The sequence below is a fragment of the Geotrypetes seraphini genome, chromosome 12 (assembly GCF_902459505.1).
Source record: "Geotrypetes seraphini chromosome 12, aGeoSer1.1, whole genome shotgun sequence".
Lineage (NCBI taxonomy): Eukaryota > Metazoa > Chordata > Amphibia > Gymnophiona > Dermophiidae > Geotrypetes > Geotrypetes seraphini.
In genome coordinates this window covers 96,445,441-96,470,752 of record NC_047095.1, presented here as the reverse complement: position 1 = coordinate 96,470,752, position 25,312 = coordinate 96,445,441, and the positions used below count along the sequence as shown (strand labels likewise).

Sequence of the window (25,312 nt, the reverse complement as noted above, 5' to 3'; positions counted from 1 at the left end):
CAGAGTGATTTATATGAGCAATTAGAGGATTGTAAAAATTCTTTGCAGGCAGAACGGACTCGTAATGATTCCCTTGAACTGTTAGCTTCTAATTGTGAAGATCAACATTCCGACTTTGATCAGGTGATGTCTGAGTTATGACATCAATGTTCTGAGTTGAATGCTGAACTTGAAAGTTATAAAAAAAGAACAGTGAATATTTCTTGTGTTAAGTGTACATCTTTAGTGACACAACTTAATACTGTCCGGGCTCAGAAGGCAGATTTACAGCTTTCTTTAACTAATTGTCATAAAGATCATGATAAGAGTGAAAGCAAACATGCTGAGATTTTGTCCAGGTTGCAGAATGAACTTGCAGACGTAACTTCTGCTTATGTTTGTCTGGGTGAAAAGTTAAACTCTACCGAACGTCTGTCTAATGAAAAGGCAGCCCGTGCTGACAGGCAATTATGTGCCTTACAAGCGGACTTTGTTGAGTCTCAGAACCAACTTTCCGAAAGTGAGTTACAGGTCATACAGCTAACTGACTCGTTATGTCAGGCAGATGCCGATAATTTGGCTCTGCGCCAGAATGTTCAAGCTATATCCTCCCAAAGAACTGCGTTAGCTACTGAGGTGAAAGTTTTGCAAGACAAGGTTGCTACTATTTGTAGTGAGAGGGGTATTCAAGCTCCCTTTCTCCCTTTTTCGCCTCTTCATTTTCCTACACCAGCTCCAAGAACAGTCTTTCGTTCTTTTTACAGCTCTAGGGGGGGAGGTGGGAACAGGAATTCGCAGGAGTGTTCTGATTCTACTGCAGAGTACTTGTTACCTAGTAACAAACCCTGCCCTGAGAAATTAGTGACACTAGTTGACCGCCCAGTGCAGCAACCACGCCCAGTGCAGCAACCATGCCCTGTAAGGTCTATCTCAACTTCCTGTGACGTCACTGAACCTTCTGACTCTAAACCTCATCCGGTAAGGTCAGTTTACAGTAAGCCTAAACAACCACCAGATGGCACCAAAGCACCAGACATTTCACAACATACTCCACAAAGGTCACAGCACAATAATGAAACAGGGAAAGAAACTCAAAAGAAAGGAGGTGGTTATACTATACCACCCTATCACGTACAGATAATGAAGATGTTTAAACAAATGATAGAACCTTTTAGAGAGGAAACTAAGCTAACTATTGAAGCACATCTGGCCTCAATACATGAGTTCTTTGAGACTTATGCAGTGACAGAGGACAGTGATAAGCTCCATTTACTCCGTTGGTCCTTTGCTTCTGAGTGTTCTGAGACGTTGCGATCCATCATCACTGGTACTTCGGATGTGTTAGAGGTGGAACAACAACTCAAAAGACGTTATGGTACATACGCTGATTCCATTGAATCTCGCAAAGCTGCATTCCATTTGCGTTGTGGACTCCAAGAAAATCCCCGTGAATTTGCTTTCCGTCTGAAACGACATTTCTTTCCAGACAGGACTCCTTCTGAGGACGAACTGGAGTATGGAGAATTCCGATCTCTCTTTGCAAAAGCCTTGCCTGAATATATGAGTGTGGTTGTGGCTGGTATGAAAAAGGCCTCTTACTCATCGATCCTAGCCGTAGCCGAGGATTTTTATGATCATAAAGTCAGGGTTCCTGCAGGCCCATCTGAGAAACCGGTGCCCAAAGCACGATCTAAGGAACCTAAGCTGAGTGTATGCGCAGTTCAGACTTCACTTGCTTTGGAACCTAGTAGCTCTGTAGTTTCCACTCCAGGACCTGTTCCATCTCGTCCAGCAGACCAGACTTCCTCTTCTGATGCACCACCCAATAGGGATGGACCCAAGACACAGAAGAAGAGACGGCCCAATAAGCAACAGAAGCAGATTGAACTCAGTGTGATAATGGAACAATTGGCTCAGGTGGTGGATCGTATTTCTGCCCTGGAATTGACTTCTAAACAATTGGCAGCATCTGTCCCCGCGAGAAAGGAACAGACCTCAAGGAGAAAGGATAACAATGTCGGTTACAAGCTTTCCGGCACTCGAGTGGTCAAGTCTGTAGCAACTGACACCCAGGCTTCCATAGTAGACGACCTGGAAGACACACCCGAATTGTTAGAGGATGATAACGCATGACTAGTCCGAAAACCACTATCTCCACCCACTATTGTATCTTCTGTCCAAACAACATCTCCTGATGCTACACAAGACATAGATCCAGTACAATCCAGTGAATTATCTGAGGACACAGAGTGGCTTCCTTCATGGGATTCCATTAAGTCACACAAGTATTTCTTGGGTAGGTTAACGCCTATAGGTCAACGGTACACTCTACCTTTGCTTCTCCAACAGGTTTTGTCTTGTTCCGGTTTACTTGACACGGCTTCAGAAGTGACTTTGATCACTCAGGGACTATTCCAACGTTTGCAGACTACCCTGGGTACCCAGAATCCACTGTCGATTATTCCCAGTGATTTGTCTTTGGTTGCATATGGACATCAGAACATTGAGACAGTTGGTCAAACTTGGCTAACCTTGCAGTTAGGCAAAATGAATGTTAAACATCCAGTGATTATTACCACTAGTCCAGGAGAGGAGTTTTTGATTGGAAACGATCTTTTGAAGAGATTGCGGCCTATTTTGGATTACGTCCAAGAAGTGGTCTGGGCTCAGGTGACTCGTCCCCTTCCTTTTGGAAAGGTACCGACTACACGCCTTCCCCAGGTTACCAGTACTGTGGAACGAAACGATACTTCAATTCGAATAAATTTCCTGCGTTCAGCGGATCCACACATTTTGGAGCTACGGTATGCCAATGTTCTAGAAGGGGGTCCCACAGACCGCGAGATTGTCAGCGTTCCCAAGGAACAAATATCTGACATTGTTCTCCAGGCTGACCATTTGGAGATTGTTCTGAAGTCTACGTTCCCCGTGCCAGATCCACCTCAAGAGACTGTCCAAGACCCGACCTCATCTGTTTCCAGTTCTTTGACCTCTCATCCTCGTCTACTGGCTGTACTTCACCAGGATGATACTGACTTGTTTGTGGATGTTCACCTGCACGGTTCTGTCCCAGTTCAAGCTCAACTGCTACTCCAGAGTGACATCTCCATGATTAGTGAATCTTTTTACTGTCAACTTCAGCGAACCACATCAGTTCCGTTTGTTCGGCGCCACTCTACTCACCTACCTATACCAGGTCAGGGGGTCAAGTCTCTTGTTGGGGTTTGTAGTCTTTCGCTGACCCTGGGTTCTAAGACTTTCACTCATCACTTTTCTGTGGTGAAAGGCCTATACACATCCTTGTGTTTAGGATCAGAATGTCTTGTTCGTCTAGGAGTCTACGTTGATTTGGTGAACGGTGTGCTTTGGAGCAGATTGCAAAGCACCCCGGTAGAAGATGTGGACCTGATGGATGGTCTGAAGGCTGGACAACTTCTTCCTCAAGTTTGTGAAGTGGTTTGTGCTGAAGACGTCAAGATTCCTGGCCTTGTGCAGAATTTTGCTCTGCCTCTTCGTTTGGCCCATGGTCAACGCATGCTCGATGATATTGGCTTTTTCAACCCGAATTCCTCTTTTCTCGAGCATGGTCTTTCTCTAGGTGCTTTACCATGTCTTGAAGTACCTACCTCTTCTTTCCATGTATTGATTGTCAATGCTCAACCTACGGAAGTCTTTCTCTCCGCTGGAGAACATTTGGGTTTTCTAGTGGGTGAATCTTTTCCTGATGTTGAGGTAACATTGCCTATCATTGGCAGCTTGTCTTCCATTGTTGACCCCTGCCAGGGGGGGGATATACTGGACCATATTTTTACCTCACCTAAAGGACTCATTTCACTGGACTTCCTTTGGCCATATGATGCAACGACTTCCCATGTAACAGTGGATAATGATTTTTTGATTTTATCGAGGAAGTTAGCTCTGTCTGATCAATCTAAAGCGGTGAATGCCATTGAGTTTTCATCTTTGCAAGAACAGATTGAAGACCAAGTGGAAATCTCTTCCAACCTACCTTTTTCTAAGTTTGATGCTATGGTAAAGGAACAAGTGGACCTAGCTGATGCGTGCTCTTCTGATGAAGAAAAGGCTCAGTTCACACAGTTGTTGTACAAGTATCGTGACCTTTTTGCAGTGGATTCTTATGACACTGGTCTGACCAATCTACATGTGACCAAGATTCCTATGGATCTCCACAGTAAGCCCGTCTTCGTACGTCAGTATAAGATTCCTTTGGCCTCGTATGAGTCCGTGCAAGAGATACTTGATACCCTGGAAACTAGGGGTATCATTAGGCTTTGCAACAGTACATACAACTCACCCTTGTGGCCAATCCTGAAGAAGAATAACAGTTGGAGAATTGCCTTGGACTACCGACAGCTAAACAAGTGGGTACCTTTGTCTAGGTGGCCTATGGCCCATCTTGACCAGAGCTTGACTACCATCAAAGGAGCTAAGTATTTTACCAGTTTGGATTTAGCTTCTGGATTTTGGACAGTTCCTGTACATCCACCGGATCAATACAAACTAGCATTTACCTTTGGGAAGAAACAGTACACGTGGAATAGAACACCTTTTGGTTTTCTGAACTCTCCAGCTGAGTTCAACATATTTCTCCATAAAGCCCTTCCAGATGCGGAAGCTCGAGGAACTCTAGTCTATGTGGATGACATCCTGATCAAGAGTCCCACCTTTCAGAAACACCTGGAAGAGGTAGAACATGTGTTCCAACAATTGCAAAATGCAGGAGCTAAATTGACCCTTGCCAAAGGTCAATGGTGCCGAACATCTCTGAATTATTTAGGGTATGACATTTCCTCTGAAGGTCTTCGACCACAGAAGAAAAGGATACAGGCCCTACAACAGTTGAGGAAACCTACCAATTTGACGGAACTTCGTTCATTTTTAGAAATATGCAATTATTCTCGACAGTTCATAGATCAGTATGCAGAGATCTCTAGACCCTTGGTTGCCTTACTAAAGAAGGATGTACCTTGGACGTGGGGTCCTGAACAGGAAGATGCTATGCAAGAGATGAAAGATCAGCTTAGTAGCTTTCCTTGCTTGGCCTACCCTGAGAGTGGTCGTGAATTCTTCATCGACCTAGGATTCTCCAAACACTCTATGAGTGCTGTCCTGTACCAGAAATACGACTCTGACAAGCGTGTGGTGGCCTATGCAAGCAAAGGCTTCACCGATGTAGAGAAGAAGTATTCTGAATGTGAGAAAGCTCTACTGTCAACTGTTTGGGCTCTTCAACATTTTCGGAGTTACATCCAAGGAGAAAAACTCATTGTAGAGACTTGTCATCAACCCATTATGTAATGTAATGTAATGTAATGTAATGTAATTTATTTCTTATATACCGCTACATCCGTTAGGTTCTAAGCGGTTTACAGAAAATATACATTAAGATTAGAAATAAGAAAGGTACTTGAAAAATTCCCTTACTGTCCCGAAGGCTCACAATCTAACTAAAGTACCTGGAGGGTAATAGAGAAGTGAAAAGTAGAGTTAGAGGAAAAATAAAAATAAAATAAACATTTTAACAAGACAGCATTGATCTAAATACTTTGGAAGGTAGAAGAGAGGAGAGAAAGGAATAGAAGCAGAAGGGGGAGCTGTTGAACAGTAGAATTCTGGAGAAATTTAAATGATAGAAATAGAACAAAACAAAGACAAAAGGCAAAACAATAGATAAGATTAAAGATAAATCATAAGCTGGAAAGAAAAATAAAATAAAACTTTGTCTTCAATCCACGGTTTCAGCGTCAGTGATGAAGTGGAGCAAGTAAGTTTAGGAGGAGCGATTGACGTTTCCAGAAAGGGCTTCTTCAGGGAAGAGACTTGGCAGACAGTCCCAGGATGCCTATGTCTCCTCCCCTGCGATGTTCTCCCATCCATGCATTCCCTCCCAGACACACTGCCCGTGCCCCAGCCGCTCCAAGGAGGCTGCCCCAGATGAGGTCCACGGTGAATGTAGGATTCTCTCCTCTGCGGGAAAGCCGCCCGGAGCCGACAGTCGATCTTCTTAGCGGATTGCATGGGGGGAAGAGTTCTTTAGTTTCTTGGGTAGTGACAAGATCAAGACTGGTCGTGTCTCCAATAGCCGAATAGTCTCATGGACTTTGGCTCTCCAAGGATGGCCTTTACAGGTAAAGTATGCCCTGAAACATCGTAACACAGTAGCCCAAGGGATAGCAGAATTGCATGATTGTACAGAACAAGATTCTCTTACAGGTATACTGGAACCTGATGTTCCACCAGAAGAGGAGGAACCCCATCGTCATCATCTTTATGATGAACAGCTATGTGCCAATATACCTCAAGTCTACGTAGATGGCTGTGCCTTCCACCAGACCTCGACCCATAATTTGGTCGCAGGAGTAGGTGTAGTGTGGAATGTCGACACACCTATGGAAACTTTGAAGTATAGATTGGGTGCTAAAACCAACCAATACGCAGAGATTGTAGCAGCCTTGGTCGCTGTACAGTCTGCAGTACAAAAGGGGATCCCAGAACTGATTATCTGTACAGATTCTGATTATGTGCGTCAAAACTTTGTGTCTCACTTACCCGTGTGGAAAAAGAAGGACATGTTAAATTCCAAAGGAAAGCCTGTCCATCATGGCGACTTGATTCTAGCCTTAGATCAATTGGTACGAGACAATGACATGACCATCTACTGGAAGAAAGTGAAAAGTCATGCTAAGGTTAATAGTTCTGACAAGATCGGAAATGACCTTGCGGATCAACTGGCCAAAGAAGGTGCTTTGTCAGGTGAACTATGGCAATGCCCTGAAGAGTTGTTTTCGATGGTACAAGCTATTACTCGACGCCAAGCGAAACAGGTAGCTGAAACACCTGTGGTGCAGTGGGGTAATGATATCCCTTCCTTTGATCTTGTAACCGCTCAGAAGACCGATCTTATCCTGGGAAAGTTCTATAACTTCATACAGAATCCACAGGATCATCCATTGTCTGAAGACGATCAGAAGGATGAAGAACTCAGGATACTCTACACCTCCAGAGAGAAATTTTCGATTCATCAGAACCTGCTCACTCGGACGAGTAAGCATGGTATTGTGCAGTGGGTTGTACCCCGTGCATATCGAGGAATCATGTTGCAACATGCCCATGATGAACCTTGTGCAGGACATAGAGGTGAAGAAGTTACCTATGAGACACTGAAGCAAGTGGCCTATTGGCCTCATATGCGGCAAGATGTGCAGTTATATACGAGAGGTTGCTTGACTTGTTGTCAATTTCAACCCTCTACACCACTTCACCGAGCACCCTTGAGAAAGAAGGGTTTGGTCATGCCCTGGTCCGACATCCAGATTGACTGGATTGGCCCAGTGGTCCGTTCCTCCTGAGGTAATAAGTATATGTTGACTGTCACTTGTTTGTTTACAAAGTGGATTGAGTGCTTGCCTGCACCCAATTGTACGGCAGAGACTACCGCTACCTTGTTACTGAATCATGTGTTCAGTAGGTGGGGTTTGCCCATGAGAGTGGACTCAGACCAAGGATCACATTTCACTGCGGATGTGATGCGACATATGTGGAAGATGCTCGGAGTGAAAAGTAAATTGCACATAGCTTATCACCCTCAATCATCGGGACAAGTGGAAAGAGCGAATCGTACTATCATCACGATCCTGAAGAAGTACGTGTCTACCTCTGGTAAGGATTGGGACATGAAGTTACCTTTGGTACTGATGGCTATTCGTGCCACGCCTCACCGGTCTACGGGGATGACGCCTTTTGAAATGATGACAGGTAGAGAAATGACATTACCAATTCATTTGTTGTATAGAACTAATGATGTAAATCTTTCTAGTGCTACTACTGCTTATGAATATGTCACCCATTTACGTAAACATTTACAGGGTGCATTTTCTTTTGCCCAGAAAAATCTGGAAATTGCTGCTAAAGGTAGAAAAGCCTATTATGATCATAGGACTACCACAAAGGAATACCAAATTGGCGACAAGGTATTCTATTACAATTTTGGCAAAACCAAGGCCAAAGAAAGTAAATTTTTGCCAAGTTGGCATGGTCCATTCCCTATAGTGGAAAAAGCTTCACCTGTGGCCTATCAAATTCGCATCAAATCAAATTCTCCAGGTGCAGACGTCCTTAAATGGGTCCACATTAATCAACTGAGACCATGTCATCCCAGTAAATTTGCCCATGATGAAACCATTGTGATGAAGACATTAACCTAGCAACAGCCTAGGCTGTTCTCTCTCTTTTCTGTTTTTCAGATGGCGAAATGAGTTCTGCCGATGCTGTTCCTGGTTGTCCTGCTGATTGGCGTTGGTACCAAAGTAATCGATCCTGGTCCGCAGTCCCGTGTTGTCCTTCAAGATTCTCCTGGTTTCTTGTTCTTCCCGTTCCAGATCCTGCTCCAGAACATCTTCTTTCGATGTTTCTCTTTTTCATTTGGACTCTACTCCTACTGAAACTGAATTGGAAATCCTGGATGTTTTCCGTGGACATCCCATCAACTTTACCCTTGAAGTGGAACAATATTTGTTGACAAAGCCTTCCCACACCATTGAACTGAAAGTTGATAATGATAAGCTTCATATTGAGGACTTTCATATTGGCTCCTCCAATGTACATGAAGTTGTTGATACCCGCAGTATTGATCTTTTTATCACTGTTGTTATTCCAATTTTTGCCATCCTGTGGGTTCTCTTATTTGGGTTCTCTGTTTTTACACTCTATGAGACCATCCGGATTCGATGTCTTATTCGTCAGAAACCATCACATACAGACTTAAGAATGCATGATGACATTGCGGCTATGAAGGAGTGATTTTGGTAGCCGTATTTTTGATTATGATCTATCTGTCTTAACTTTTGCTTTGGCATACCTTTTGTGCCTTGCTAAGTAGTTATGATTTTTGATTTTATCATATATTGCCATTATTCAGTGATTTTATTATCATTTATTTGGCTGGGTTCATATATTTTACCCTTGCCTTTATGATTATTATCCATTGATTATTGATATCTTTGATTTATTGCTGATTTATATGGTATTGCTTATGTTTATGCATTTTTATATCACCTTGGGTCTTGTCGATCCTTTCCTACTTAGTTAGGTTGAAGGTGAAATAGACTCCATTGAAGTTATTTCTCCTCCAAAAGGGGGGATTGTAGGGATATTTCCGTATTCACACCTGAAGGTTAGGTCTCTATGATGTCATCAAGCCTGAACCATTGTTTCAAGAATCTCTCTCTGCAAGCAACTTTCCAGCATGTATTTTGCAAGAAGTAAGAAGTACACTGCTTTACAGTTTCTGCCTGATGCATTATGGGGATGTACCCGAATGTTGCTATTCAAGGGCATTCATCTGTGCTTTAATAATGGGACAGTGTGAATCTTGAAGAAATTATTCTGTTCTTATCTGTCTAACGGCCCTGGGTCTTCCAGCATATATGATACTTTATACAGAAAGGCTATTCATCAAGTTCTGTTTCTGGATTGGTCCGAGGAAGTCATCTGATGAGATTCAAGAAAAGAAAGGTGCTAATTAATTAATAGTTAGTTAGTCTGTGATAAGGTCCGGGGAAGCTCAGATCTGCTCACAGATGTTCTAATTGTAAACTTTTTCTTTCAATAATTAGACCTGTAAGTTACCTCGTGTGATTCTCTGCCTAAGAGATAGAAATTCGGACATTTAAAAACTGTTCTGAACTTAGCACAGATAAACGGAACTTATTGCTGATGATTTATAGCCTCATCAAGGATTTTCAACACGTGTAACTTTTACAACGGTATTCCTGACGTCTTCCAGCTGACAAGAAAATTTTCTCTTCCACCTAATTGTGCCGGAGAGGCTAATTAAGGGTGAGCATACGGAAATTACTTTTATTAGCTTGGGAATTAGATAGGAATCAAATGTGATAAAGGTAAAGGGTTGAAAAGTTACCTGGGAGATAATAATCATTTGTTAATCAGGGATTATTATTATAAGGAATAGTGTGTGTGTTTAACAAGAAGTTTTACTTAGTTGTCTAACCATTAGATTGTGACAATCATGTACTGAGTTTCATTTGTGTAATTAGATATTTTGAACAATACTTAGATTCTGCAGCTGGCTTGTGAATTATATTTTTCTATTTTCATAATAAAGATATTTCTCATTAGCCTGGGTTTTGTGTCGTATAATTAGACCATGATATTTGGACTTGAATAAGAGGTTATGGTTTTCTCTAGACCACTTAACAGAGACGCAACGTGTTTATAATACTGCTAAGTGAACCATAAATCCTTCTACAGGAGAATAGCGAGAGACAGGCTGTGGAGGACCTTAAAGCAGCCTTATGTACTAACCCGGTGCTGGTATCCATAGATTTTGCTAAACCCTTGGTCTTACAGACAGACGCGTCAGGGACAGGGTTAGGGGCAATCCTAAGCCAGGAGGTCCAGGGGATAGAGCATCCGGTTTTGTTTCTGAGCCGCAAACTTTATCCCAATGAAAGGAATTATGCCACAGTTGAATTGGAATGCTTGGCAGCCAAATGGGCGATGCAGACCCTGGAGCATTACCTGCAGGAGCGGGAGTTCACTCTGGTAACGGACCATGTGGCGCTGAAATGGCTCAACACCATGAGGAACAACAATGCCCGGCTAACACGATGGTATCTGGCCCTGCAGACATTTAGATTCAGGGTAGTGCATCGCCCGGGCAAACTAAGCACAAATGTTGACACCCTATCCAGGATGCAGGAGGAGAGCCATACTCCCCTGGAGGTTAGGGAAGGCCAGAATCAAAGGGTGAGGGTATGTCACACCCCTAGCCTTAAAGCTCGGTTTGTGCCAGGCAGGGGTTTGTCTAAACCTATCCCAGCTGTCAGAAGAGCTGATCAATGTGACAAGCCAGAGGGAAAGAATAGGGCAGGTGGTTCATTTCCCTTTAAATCTCAGTTAGCTGAGCTCCAGGGAGTGGAGGATGCTGAGCGTAACAGCCTGGAACAGCCTGAGATCATGCCCACCTCACCTACTAACTCTCAGCTGCAGAAGCTGATTGTTGCTCCTAAGAGAGTTAGGCAAAAGCTGCAGGCTGGCCCTCCCCCTCAGAGAACTGGGCGTGCCCGGCTAAACGTAATAGAAGCTGCTCTGAGGGGAAGGAAGGCAGTCTGCCCTGAGCCAGCTCAGGAAGGAGGTGTCCAGGACAATGCTCCTGATCCTCACTGCTATACTGATGTTGAGATGTTAGATTTTGACCCTGACCTTGTGGCTAACCAGCCAGCAGAGCTAGAACCTATGGATTGCCAGGAAACTGCGGATATTCCTGAAGGTACGCCTATGGAAGAACATTAGGTTACATATTTGTGGGACTTTTGTCTTCCTGCTCAGGTGAGCAAATTGTTTAGACTGCTTCTCAGCAGCTGTTTGCAGTTGAGGGAAGAAGGAGAGCAGTGCTGAACTTTTCCCTTTAAGGGGAGCCTGAAAAAAAACAAAAACGTTTTTTTTATATACTGAAAAAAACTACACTGTTAAGTTTATATTTTGTGTTTTGAATGCTGAAGAATGAGGAAGTAAGTTTGGGGAGAATCCACTGTACAACTGGATGGGTTTGTGGGGCCATTTGGGCATTCTGTTATAACAGGAATATTTTTGTGGATTCGCTTACTCCCCTCCCCCACCAACTCCTTTGGAGCTGGCTGGGGCCAAGCCTACTTACCTCTCAGGCTTGGGCACAGCATTACAGGCAGTGCTAGTAGCAGTCTTAGCTAACTGTCTGACTTTAAAGATAACAACATTGTTTTTGGAGAGTTATCTCTCGGCATCTGATGGCAATTATTTTGCAAAGTGTTTTTATGTTACTTACCTGTATAAAGGTGAGAGCTAAGACTTAATTATTTTTCATCAGCTCTGTTTTTGTTTTGGGAACTTATGTTGGTTACTTGGAGTCTGGACTGACTGGAAGTTGGCTCCCAATATAAGCCCACAATAAAGTGATTGTTGGCATGAACTATAAACTGACTCTTTTGGATTTTGTTTCATGCTTTATGACTGAACATTGAGACCAGCAGGACTTCCAACTTTATGGAAGCACGTCAGAGGTGAGCTATAGTGTGCACTGGCCAGAGCCTATCATATCCACAGGCGCCGGCATCGCCACAACTTACACCTTCAACATCATCTGGACCAAAAACAAATCCAAACCAATATCCAAAATAGTAACCTACACATCACGCAAACGCATCGAGCCTGCCATTTTCTGGTCAAAAGTAGACAAAACAATCCAAGAAGATAACCCCAAAGACTTCATTTCACACTGGGGCTATTTGAACAACAACATCTTGATGAACAAGCCCCACTTCGAACCAAAACCAGAACATGCAGACGATCAGACCAATGGTTCAACGAAGAATTACTCCTACTCAAGAGACAATGTAGACGTCTAGAAAGAAAATGGAGAAAAACCAACCAAGATCACACGAAAACCGCCTGGAAAAAAATTAACAAACAATACAAACTTCTATTAAAAGAAAAGAGAAAAAAACATTACACCAACCTAATAGGCACGGAAATCCAAGACACCAAAAAACTATTCCAAATATTAAAAGATCTAACTAACACCATACCCTATTTGACCACTAACAATAACTCCTCCCCTTCAGCCTCCCTCCTAGCTGAACACTTCAAGAATAAAATTACAAACACCAGAGCTACTCTCATTAGTAACCCAACCCACCTACTCGAAGTCACAATACTCCCCACAGAAAATGAATCTTGTGTTGCAGACAGATCTTGGTCCCAATTCCTTAAGATACATTGGACCGAATTCAACAAACTCTACAATAAGTACAGCCACGCATCACGTGAACTCAACTACTACCCGCCATATCTCCTGTCATCAGTGAGCACTAAGTTCCGTACCTTACTCCTACACTGGATACAAACCATGCTCACAGATGGCATTTTCCCGAATGACCTCAGCAAAATCATCATCACCCAAATTTTAAAAGACCCAAAAGGACCAACAGACCTCTCATCCAACTGCAGACCAATAGCCTCAATACCTCTATATATCAAACTAACAGAAGGATTAGTAGCCAAATTCCTCACCAATTATCTCGAGGACCATAACTTACTCCATCCCACGCAATCCGGCTTCAGAACTAACTTCAGCACAGAGACACTACTAGGCTCCCTTATCGACACAGCAAGACAACACCGCAGCATTGGAAAAAAAATGCTGCTCATACAGTTGGACCTGACGGCGGCATTTGACCTGGTAGACCATAACATCCTACTGCAAATCTTGGACTCAATAGGCATCTCAGATAAAGTATACTCATGGTTTGAAGGTTTCTTAAAATCCAGAACATACAAAGTAAAATCAGACAAAGAAAAATCCTAACCTTGGTCCAACCCCTGTGGCGTTCCACAAGGGTCCCCACTGTCCCCTACTCTCTTCAACCTATATACGGCCTCTCTTGGTGTTTACCTGAACAAACAAGGCCTATCCTCTTATAGCTATGCTGATGACATCACCATCCTCATTCCTTATGCTCTTAATGTCAGACACACTACACAGAACTCTAGCTACAGTTACAACTTAGATGGAAGACCACAAACTGAAACTCAACCCAGACAAAACTAAATTCATTCTCCTAGAAAATAACAAAATCCCAACCATAACCAAATTAGAAATCAACTCTATCAACTACCCTTTGCAAACCACCCTAAAACTTCTAGGTATGACTATTGACAGAGGCTGCACCATGCAACCACAAATTAACAAAACAATACAGAAATCTTTCGCAGTTATGAGAAACCTTAGACAAGTCTGAAAATTCTTCGAAAAAACACAATTTCAGCTCCTAGTACAATCTCTAATCCTAAGTATTCTAGACTATTGCAATATCCTCTACCTCCCCTGCCCTGCAATAATGATTAAACAACTACAGACAATTCAGAATACAGCTCTGAGACTCATCTATTCATTGAAAAAACATGATCACATTACTGAGGCATTCATCAATTCTCATTGGCTTTCAATTCAGAAAATAATACAATTTAAATTCTACTGTATACTATTTAAAACTATAAATGGAGAAAGCCCAACCTACCTAAACGACCGCCTCATCCAAACCACCTCTACCAGGCATAGAAAAACACACACCCCATTCACTTACCCCCCAATCAAAGAAGTAAAACGGAAAAAACTATACAACGGACTACTGGCCGCTCAGGCAGCGAAGAGAGACAACCATGTCTCCAATCTATTGACAACAACCCCAGACTACAAGATGTTCAGAAAGGAAATAAAAACTATACTCTTCAAGAAATCCCTTAATAAAGCTTAATACCATGATAAAGCTTAACCCCCCTCTTACCATCCCCTCCCTAACCCCAGATCCTACTTTTCCGTCTCTTGGAAACCTTCTCTGATCTAACGTTGTAACCCTTCTTCCATAACTCTTTTTGTAATCCGCTTTGAACCGAAAGGTAATGGTGGAATAGAAATCTGTAATGTAATGTAATGTAATACCAGACTATGGGAAGGAGGAAAAGAAGGAGAGAGATGTCAGACCACTGGGAGGAGGGAGGGAAGGAGAGAGATGTTGGACCACTGGGGGAAGGGAAGGAAAGAGTGAGATGTCATACCATGGAAATGGGGAGGGAAAGAGAGAGAGAAATGCCAGACCATGGGAGAGGAGAGAAATAGAAAGGGAAGGGAAGGTAGGAAAAGTAGATTTTGAGAAGAAAGCAGAAAAAATGGAAAGAAAGTTGAATGTTAAAAGTTAATGCCAAAAATGGATGCAGAGCAGAAAGTAAAGAAGGAGAGAAAAACAGCAAATGAATACAAAGGCCCTGGAAACATAGTTAAGAGCACAGACAGACGGAAGTGCAACCAGAGACAGGGAAAAGATGAATAGAAAAATAAAATCACCAGACAACACATGCAGGGAAAATTTTATTTTCAATTTAATGATTGAAATGTTTCAGTTTTGATAATTTATATTTGATATGTATATTGTATGTATATTAAAAATGAATGGAAGAAATTGCATTACAATTAGTAATGGGGTGAGGTCTGGGATCGAGCTTGGGCATGTCTTAGGCAGAGCTTGGGCAGGTGTGGTGTAGAGCTTGAACAGTCAGTGGTCAGGATACTTGGTTGATATTTGTTGAGAAACACTAGAATAAGGGACACTCAATGAAGTTACAGGGGAATAATTTTTAAACCAATAGAAGGAATTCTTTTTTCATTCAGATAATATTAAGCTATATAATGCATTGCCAGAAAATGTGAAAACAACAGTTAGTGTAGCTGGGTTTAAAAAAGATTTGAACAAGTTCCTGGAGGAAAAGTCCATTGTCTGCTATTGAGACAGACATGGGGAAAGCCACTGCTTGTCTTGGGATTGGTGGTATGGAATGTTGCTACTATATGGGTTTCTTCCAGGTACTTATGACCTAGATTGGCCAGTGTGGAAACAGGATGCTGGGCTAGATGGGCCACTGGTCTGACTCAGTATGACTATTTTATATTATTAAATATACAACAGTCTTGTAACTCCATAAGAGATGTGAGTATTGAGAGATACTTCTCCTACAAAGTCATTTCCAACAACAGCAAGCTTTAAGCCTAAGACTACATTAGACGGAGGTGCTGAAAAGTTCTCGGCCCCAACCAACTTCTTAAATTCTGAGTGTTATTTTGCCACTGTAGCTGAAAATAATGTTATTTTATTTTGTACAGTGCCAATTTTCAGAATTGTAATGCTATGTTTTGATATTGTTTCAGATCACTGATTGAACCATGTCAATGAAAAGTGTGGAATTTTGAAGTGTAGAACTCTGAGCCATCATGAAGTAACTATTCCTGCAGAAGAAAACTACAAAGTAAATACATGAATGTGTGATACAAACATTGCGTGACAAATGCCCATCACACTCCACAGTGCAGAAATGCCCATCACACTCCACAGTGCAGCGTGGACATTTTGAGATCAAAGATGCAGAAAGTTCTGGGAGGCCTGACAGGGTGGAAACTCCTGAAATTGTTGACCATGCACATGGCCTGATTTTGGAAGATTGGTGAACTTTGGCTAAACAATTGCTGAGACACTACAGATATACAAGGAATGTATTGGATGTATAATCCAGGAACAGCTGGGTATGCAGAAGCTGTCAGCAAAGTGGGTACTCAGATGTTTTAATGCTTACATCAGACACTGCTGGTATTTAAGCATGGTACCTAGCGGTACGCTGCAGCTCGGTGCACCACCGAAGGTGCAAGTTGAAGTCATATTTCTTAGTGCGCTCCTTTGCTCAGAGACGTGCACAGTGCAATGAGCTAGAAAGGATGTGTTACTCATCTATTCCAGTTGTGACCAGGCAGGGCAGGTATGGGGACTTGAATGGGGTTAAGTGGCCAAGGTCACCAAACCAAGAGATGCATGTTAAGTCCCCGTAGTTTGTGAATTGCAATTAGCAAGTTGTAATGTTATTAACTGAGTGGGTCAGGTTCATATAGATCTTGTTAATGCAAGATCTGTGTTTAACAAAGAACAAATTATTTATGATTTTATAGTTGATTATGCTATTGATGTAACCAATAAATACAAGGGTACAGTCATATATATATCAAAAAATAAAAAAAAACATACTGTATATTTAGTTTAGCAGAAAAACCACATTCAAACCAAATCAAAGCAAAAAAGACAGAAAAGTAATAAGTACAAAAAAAACAGAGAAAAGCAGACCTCATACATGAGCATCCGGGACTACATAGTACCCTAAGCCATCCGTATCATCACTGGTCTGAAAAAAACTCCATACAAATATATTTATTCAATCTCTCCTTTCATTTCATAGGCTTATTTTTCAAAATTCATTTTCTGTCATATTCATCACTGTGTATGAGCAAAGGGTTAATTCTGCATAAAACAATTGTGTAATGACTGCAGATAGGAGCAAAAAATTATTTAAATTAATATTAAAGCATGTGAAGGCTTTGGTAAACTTATCTTGAAAAATTCTCCTCTCAAAGCAGAAGTAGTTTCTTCATCTAATATTCCAGAATGCTTATTCCTCTTCCTGACAGAAAACACTTCTGTTTCTCCCTATCAAGGCTACTTCAGGGGAAAACAACTACAGTCAAACCTCGGTTTACGAGTGCACCGGTTTGCGAGTGTTTTGCAAGACGAGCAAAACATTCTCGTAAATCGTGTCTCGCAAACCAAGCATTGACTCAATTTGCGAGTCCCCCCTGTGACAAACCTACTGCATCCCCGAGGTTGATCATAGAGAAATATAGATAGATATACAAACCCCGGTGCAGAAGGGCTGACCGGGTCAGGGTCCAGGGGAGTAGATCAGCTGACTATCCTGTAGACAACAAGGAAGAAATGGAAATAGGACAGGAAAGCTGTGACTTTCCTGAAGCAGTCCTAAAGCCAGGCAAGAAAGTTCTGCCTTGCTATTATCCAGTGCCTATTAGGCAAAAGGCAGATCAGCAGGGTGCCCTGAGAGAAATGATACAAGCAGAGAGAAGGAAACTCTCCCCCCTGTAGGGGAGTGGTTTCTTCCCTCAGCTTAAACTGAGGCTCTGTAGAGAGCTAGGGGGGATGGAGGAGGAGTTAGGCAGGAGAGTCCCGGAGAGACAAGCAGTACAGAGACAGATAGCCCAGTGTGAGGCTATCCTTCTTGGGGGACAGCCAGAACAGTGGTTGGAGTCTGACTGGGAGATGAAAGAGGAGCCATTGGTAAACTCTTCTGTGGAGCCATGATACTGAGCCTATGATAATTGAGGGAAGTAATGCCCCAGTTGAATACCAGCCTGAACCAATGGAGACAACATAAAACCTGTGAGTTCAAAGGAAAGGATTTTTCTTACCTTGTTGTTTCTCTGTGGTCTCACTAGGGTATGAGGGCATGCTGTGACAAAGACTGTGATATTGGAAAGGGCAAAGTTTAATCTTAAATACCTGGCTGAGTAAAGCACAAATGCCTGTATAAATCTTAGCTTAGCTAGCAAACGCTGGGCAGGAAGACAGCTGAAGAACTATGGTGTCATGTTACCAAACCTCTGTGGCTGTTCACAGCTGCAGTGTGTAAAATGCAATTAAGTCTGCCTGTCTTTGTAGCCTTGAGGAAAACGCTGAACTGAGGACTGCTCCGTTTTTGCTGGATAAACACAGGTCAGCCTTATTGAGTATGTTCAGTTAGCCAGTTTCACTGGACAGTAATAAGGTTAAAGAACTGTTGCTCTGATAGCAGATTGCTTGCTCTAATATACAACTTTGGTGAAGAGGACTATTGAGACTGTGTTTCATGTTTGATAAAGTCCAGAGCAAAGTGATTTGTGTTTTGTTTTGAGGAAGTTCTTTTGTTATTCGTTTGACTGTAAATTTCATGCCGGGAGTACCTGGAGGCCATGGGATTGCTGTGAGCAGAGCTTTAATAAAGCTTATTATTACACACTGGAACCATCCTATCTGGTGGATTTCTCTAAGAGCCAGCACAGGGACTGTGCTAAGAAGCAACCTTTGGTATCGCAGTTGAAAGGTTTTCCCGTACTTCAAAGGGGGCTCACGCCAGTATTTAGGCATATGTCACTGCTTAGCTGCCTAAATCGCTCAGCTAAAGCATAGGTGGTGATACCCTGCCCACTAACTGGCATCACCCCCCTCGTGAATGCCCCCCCCCCCGGCATGAACTGGCATCCCCCGCCCGCCCAAACTGAAAGCTTATACCTCAATGTGGCACTGGCACACAGCACCAACCCACAGGAGGTGCCAGTGCCAGTGCCCAAGGATCGTACCTCTCCTCTGACTGGGCCTTGAGCATCTGCGCATGCTCAAGGCCTTCTGGCTCCTGCCTCTCTCTGAGATTTTCAGAGAGAATGAGAGGCAGAAGGCCATGAGCATGTGCAGATGTTCAAGGCCCTGTCGGAGGAGAGGCACGATCTTCGGGCACCGGCACCAGCACCTCCTGTGGGTTGGTGCTGCGTGCCGGTGCCACGTTGGGGGTTAAGCTTTCAGTTTGGGTGGGCGGGGGATGCCAGTTCATGTGGGGGTGGGCATTCATGAAGGGGGCAATGCCAGTTCAAGGGGGCAGCGTTTGCGGGCGGGGGGCCATTCCGGTTCATGGGGGGAGATGTGGAAGTGCACCAGTGGCCTCGGGGGTGGGGGGTCTTTTGGGGATGTGGGGGTTGGGGTGGAGCACCGCCGGTGGCCAGGGGGATTAGAGGTGGAACAAATCAAGCGAGTTTCCCTTACTTTCTATGGGGAAACTCACTTTGATATATGAGTAAATTGGTTTACGAGCATGCTTCTGGAACGAATTATGCTCGTAAACCAAGGTTCCACTGTATGTAGTTTACTTGATATTACTCTCTCCAAGCGCTGTCACACCGCAAACAAGCAGAAATGCATGCATAATAGAGAGTTGGCTGTTAGATTCTAACTAGAGAATGACATGGGGACCTTTTTTTCCTACCCCCCACAGGAACTCAAATTTCCCAATCCCATCCCTGTGAGTTTTGTCACTGTCCCTGTCTCATTCATTTAAATTCTGCCTTAACCACACAAGCTTTGGACACTTAAGATTTTAAAGTGTTTGAGGTTTGTGCAGATGAAGACACAGCTTGCAGGAATGGGTTGGGGGCAGGAAAAGAACTTGCTAGGATGGGATGGGAAAATGAGTCCCAAGGGGGATGGGTAAAATTGTGTCCCTGTGTCATTCTCTAATTCTGACATGATCATACTTTCTCAAATAGATCCCCCATTCTATGTGGCTATTTTACAACCTGGATTAGGTTTAAGAGGTGGGGGGTTGTTTGTGATTATGCAGGACTCTCTGGCTTTGACTCAGTCTCACAAATTTGCTGTAGAAAACAAGGTAGAGTGTTTATTCTCATTATCCCCAGTTTTAAAATTAGTGTTGTTTTACTGTCCACCAGGGGTTCTATGTCATGATTTTTCTTTTTTAATTGAAGCTTTAGGAGGGTTATTGTGATGATGAGCAGCAAAATAAATGTAATGCAATTTCCAGCAATATTCATCCCTCTTCTGTTCCTGTGCTTTCTTTTCAAAAATTGTTTTGCTCTATGAAAACTTAGCATATAAATTTGAGTTTCCAAGCAGATATGCTACTAAAATGAATATTTCAATTATCATCTTTTATGTTTTGACATGCAGGGCAGGATTAATTCATCGAGGGCCTCTAGGCACACAAGTCCACTAATGCCAGCCCTGGGGCACCCCTGATATTTTTGGGCCCTAGGCACATGCCTATAGGGCCTACCCTTTAATCCAGCCCTGATAACATGGATGTGTTTGTAAATAGCAATCTGGATTCACTTAAGAATGATGACAGTCTTTAGAAATGTATTATTAAATAGGAAATAAAGTAAAATAGATAAATCTACTTACTTGTGGATAGTGGTATATTGAGAGCACATTGGATATTTGACTTGATTTCTCAGCCAGAAGACCTTCAATGAGAGCAGCAAGTGTGCCAGAAGTTTTGCAGTTGTAATTAATGATTGGTGTGTCCATTTCTGAAAATATATTCATGGCAGTCCTAAGCACTAAGAGCGGATGACTGCAAGAGTCATAAAGGTGAAATCCCAGCGTGAGGTTGGGCAAGAGCTCTGAGCTGTTAATCTCCTCCACTGCAGAGACAAAGGCCAGGAAGTCGTAGTAGCTTATTGGATTAAAACTGCAACAACATTCAGCATCAGATCATGTAAAACAATCACCCAAACAAAAGATCTAGAACCTGATTACTAAAATTAATTGAAACATTTTTTCTTTTTATTTACTCCAGCAAAATCATATTTAATCTTATTGTCAGTGATCTTGAATTGTCCTCAGCAACATTCGGCACTGTACGAGTGCCATCTTCAAAAAAGTGACAAAGCAAAGTGTGCTGCAAGATGCCTCTCTCACCACAACAGAAATCAAAGATAGAGTAGAGCATCCATATTTTACCATTTCAGCTCTTGAACTGCTGATGTAGGAACAAAAGTAATTTAAGTCCTTCAAGTGAGTGGCAACAAGAGCATCTACATCATATTTTTGGAGTGTCTTAGGACTTTCAATCTTGCTATTGCCAATCTCCAAGAAAATTAATTCAGTGAAATGAAAATATGTCCTTTACAAACTACAATATCATCCAATAAATTGAGAAAGCACACTGTTCATTTAATTCCACCTAAAGTTAGGTGCCTACATCAACACACCTTGCTGATATAAGTGCCTAACTTAGGGGTCCTTTTATTAAAGCATCCTAGCCAATTTAACGCGTGCTAACTGATTTAGCGCATGCAAACGATTAGCACACACTAAATGCTAACATGTCCATAGAATATAATGGGCGCATTAGCATTTAGCACACGCTAAATTGATTAGCGTGTGCTAAATTGGCTAGCGTGCCTTAGTAAAAGAGAGGGGTTAATTATTTAATAGACTACATTGACTTTGTAATTTACATAAATTGTACTTAATTGGATGTTAGGTCCCTAACTTGGTAGGTACCTAGTCAAAGGCACCTACCACTAGTGGCTAGATTCACGAACCTGCCCGATCAGGCCCGATCCGGGCAGGTCCAATGAATTCTTAAAACAAAAATATGCAAATAAATAGAATACTGGAAGTTCCATTGACATTGATGTATGACGTAGTGCTGTTTGGTACGTTATTGATGGCTATGAGTCCAATAACTTCATATAACAGTAGATTACTTTCCATCATGACAGGAGTTGCCATACAGCTTATTTTGAAAAATTGGGACATGTTAAACTTTAGTTTTTGGTGGGAATCCTTGTGCCAAACTTATAAATTTGAACGTATGAGTGCAATACAATTGGAACATTATAAGAAATTCAAGGAGGTTTGGGACCCATTATCAAAATTTTGTAAAGATTGATTACTAGTTTTGCCCATTGAATAGTGGCTCATGGACTGTAGGGGGCGATAGCTGTGGTACGTTAATGGAATGGACAGTGCAGGACATGATGGTGCAGTATTTTGTGGAATTTTTCTATAAAAGCGCCTGCTTTTCGTATGGTTCTGGGTAACTCTAGTTAGATACAAGCATATGTATTAGTTAAGGCCACACCCAATAGAAGTGTACGAAAAGTTGGTGAATAAAAATCTGAATATGGATGTAGCCAAGGCCATAAAAACACACTACAGATTAATATTAAGAAAAAGCATAATAATATTCTTTTTATGTACTTCACTATTAAGCCAGACCATAGAGAAAATCAGGATATACATGATACATAGAAAGATATTAAGAACTCCATCTTGAGGTAATGACTCCATTTTGTTCTCTGTCTTTCTATATTTTCTGCTTGGCTTTGCTCCATTTTGTGTTTGGCCTATGTTCAAGTCAAGTTTATCAAGTTTATTAGGATTTTATATACCGCCTATCAAGGTTATCTAAGCGGTTTTACAATCAGGTACTCAAGCATTTTCCCTCTCTGTCCCGGTGGGCTCACAATCTAGCTAACGTACCTGGGGCTATGGAGGACTGAGTGACTTGCCCAGGGTCACAAGGAGCAGCGCGGGGTTTGAACCCATAACCCCAGGGTGCTGAGGCTGTAGATCAAACCACTGCGCCACACACTCCTATGTCCCTTCTGTGTCTTTTTTCAGCTTCCCTCATAGTCTAATTGATACCAGATGGGCTTGGGCTGGGTAGCTTGATTTCATATTCCAATACTGGGCATAGAAGAAAAGCTTTCTTGCATTAAATATGAATGAAATATATGGTGTGGAACTATGGATGAAAGGGGCCCCGAATGAATGATGTATGAAAGATATGTGAAAGAATGGTGTGTACTTAATTTCCAATATTTTATATAGTTTAAACCTGAAGAAACTCTAAGGAGAAATCCTTAGATAACATCTGGAAATGGTTAGGTTAAAGCCAGGAATACTGTTACCATGAAAACCCTCTAGAGGCCCACCAGCATAGGGAGGGGTCTGGGGTTTTCTGAGTGTGTGTCAGTGAAACTTGAAACTGCCAGTTTTTCAGAGCAGGGGAGAACAGCCCCTCCTTTGTATAGTGCTGATTGAGACAAAAACTTTTCAGCAGTTTTGGATTCAAAGTTTCTTTAGATATCTAATAATGCATATGGATATGTAATAATGTATATTCAGAAATGAATGTAAACAAAAATATGATTTCTGAAACTTTTATTTCATGTTAAAAGGAAGTTCTTTGTCCAAATTTAAGGACAGCCTCTGTTAGTGGATTGGCTGACAGCCAATGATGTCATGCAGGACAAAAGATACATATTGGGGAGCAACGAATTATGAGATTGAGATCTTTGTCAGGAAGGCCAGTGTTTGGCATCTGTAAAGATAAGAACATAAGAACATAAGAAGTTGCATCTGCTGAGTCAGACCAGAGGTCCATCACGCCCAGCGGTCCGCTCCCACGGCGGCCCATCAGGCCCATTGCCTGAGCAGTGGTCCTTGACTATTTTTATAACCTATCTCTACTCCTATCCCTTATCTGTACCCCTCAATTCCCTTGTTCTCCAGGAACCTATCCAAATCTTCTTTGAAGCCCTGTAACTTGTTCTGGCCTATCACAGCCTCTGGAAGTGCGTTCCACGTATCCACCACCCTCTGGGTGAAAAAGTACTTCCTAGCGTTTGTTCTAAACCTGTCCCCTTTCAATTTCTCCGAGTGCCCCCTTGTACTTGATCTTCCGGTGACGTAATAACCTTTTGAGAATTAATATGAATAATTAATAAAAAATAATATTTTGGAACCTTTTACGTCATGTGTCATTTTCCATGTACTTTTTACATACTTAGAGGAAACTAGCAGCTTAATTGGTACCCACAAAGGTACTGCTGCTTAAGCGTGCGCTTGTGTCCAATTACCCTGCTCACCATTGATTATACACATCCAGGAAGGGTGGGAGGGGGGATACGTATTTAATTAATTATTTGTTGTAATTTTGTTTACCTTGATCATTTGTATTGTTCTTGATTGTTTTTATACTGTATGAAAGGGTGAGAGGGGGGGAGGGATTTGTACTTATTATATCATTATATTATATCATTATTATATCATTTGATGGAATTAAGTGCTGTCTATATTGTTAACTGTTGATAATATAATGCACTTTGTGTTGGTTTTCTTTAAAATGAATAAAGAATTTTTTAGAAAAATATGCAGATGAGGGCGATCAGAGGAATACCCCCATCTGCCTGCCCGGATCGCTGGTGTGCGATCCCCAAGCATACGCAGACCATCTGCTTTCCCTGCAGATGGTCTGCACATGCATATTGTATCCTTTTTTTTTTTTTTAAACTCTCCTGCTCCTGTTATCCCTGGCAGCGGCAGCCTCTTCCCAGTGGCGGCAGCAGCCTCTTCCCTTTGCCAACACTCTGTGCCTTACCTGCAATGTAAGCCTGCAGGTTTAAAGTGGGGCTGTACTGTGGTGAGCAGGCCTGCTTTAAACCCGTGGTCTTGCACTGCAGGGAAGGCAGCAGAGATCAGTCAAGGCAGCGAGAGGAGCTACACATTAGTTTCAAATTTTAATTTGTCAGGGAGCCAACAGGCACTACTTTCCCCCCAGCTCCAGGGTTTCTGTAGTCCCTGAAACAAGGTAGCAAGATTGGAGCAGCAGAGAGCAGGGCAGCAATGCTGGATAGTGGGAAAATAAGGTTTGTGACTGGTCCCCAGCAGTCGCTTCTTGAGTTGATCGGCCAGCCCAGTCAGATTGTGAATTTTGTTTTGTGAATCATGTCCGTGCCTACTTTGCATGCGTTTCTCCTCATTTACATGTACAGATTCGAAATGGGCCCCAAGGGAAATCTGGTCACAAAAGGGTCGCAAACTGATCGGTACATGAATCTAGCCCAAAGTAGGCTTGGTTAGAGGGTGGATTATAGGTACAGATTTTGGACTTATGAACACTCATTTAGGCTAAGAAAACCTTGGCATAAATAGGGTACACCTAAAGTTAGGAAAATTATCAACACTTAAGTCCACTTAGGTGGTGCTAAAAGTGATTCTATAAAGTGCTTAAGTATCACATTATCAGTGCCTAATTGTTACACATCATTTATAGAACCAAGCCCTTAGTGCAGTGTTCATTATGCAGTTCTTTTCCAACTCCTGCCCAAGTTTTCTACTTCCCTGCAGATTCCAACCACAACAGCCAGGCAGCTTTCAACATTCATACAGTACTTAGGGATGCTTTTATTAAGTTCAAGTGCAGTTAACGATAGATAAATTGGCTATGAAAAATGCATTAGAAATGTTTGCAGTATTTTGGCTCTTTGCACTTGTCAACTAGCACATTACTTTTTAAAAAATTACAT

At 42.2% G+C, this 25,312-nt stretch overlaps 1 protein-coding gene across 1 annotated transcript in view; it reads right to left on the bottom strand.

Annotated features, from left to right (window-relative positions):
- LOC117346145 (vomeronasal type-2 receptor 26-like) overlaps positions 1–25,312 on the bottom strand; it is a 119,908-nt gene that overhangs the window by 77,588 nt on the left and 17,008 nt on the right. Inside the window, exon 5 of the mRNA XM_033915547.1 lies at positions 20,391–20,679. Coding sequence (XP_033771438.1) covers positions 20,391–20,679 — 289 coding nt within the window. The remainder of the gene's footprint in view (positions 1–20,390; positions 20,680–25,312) is intronic.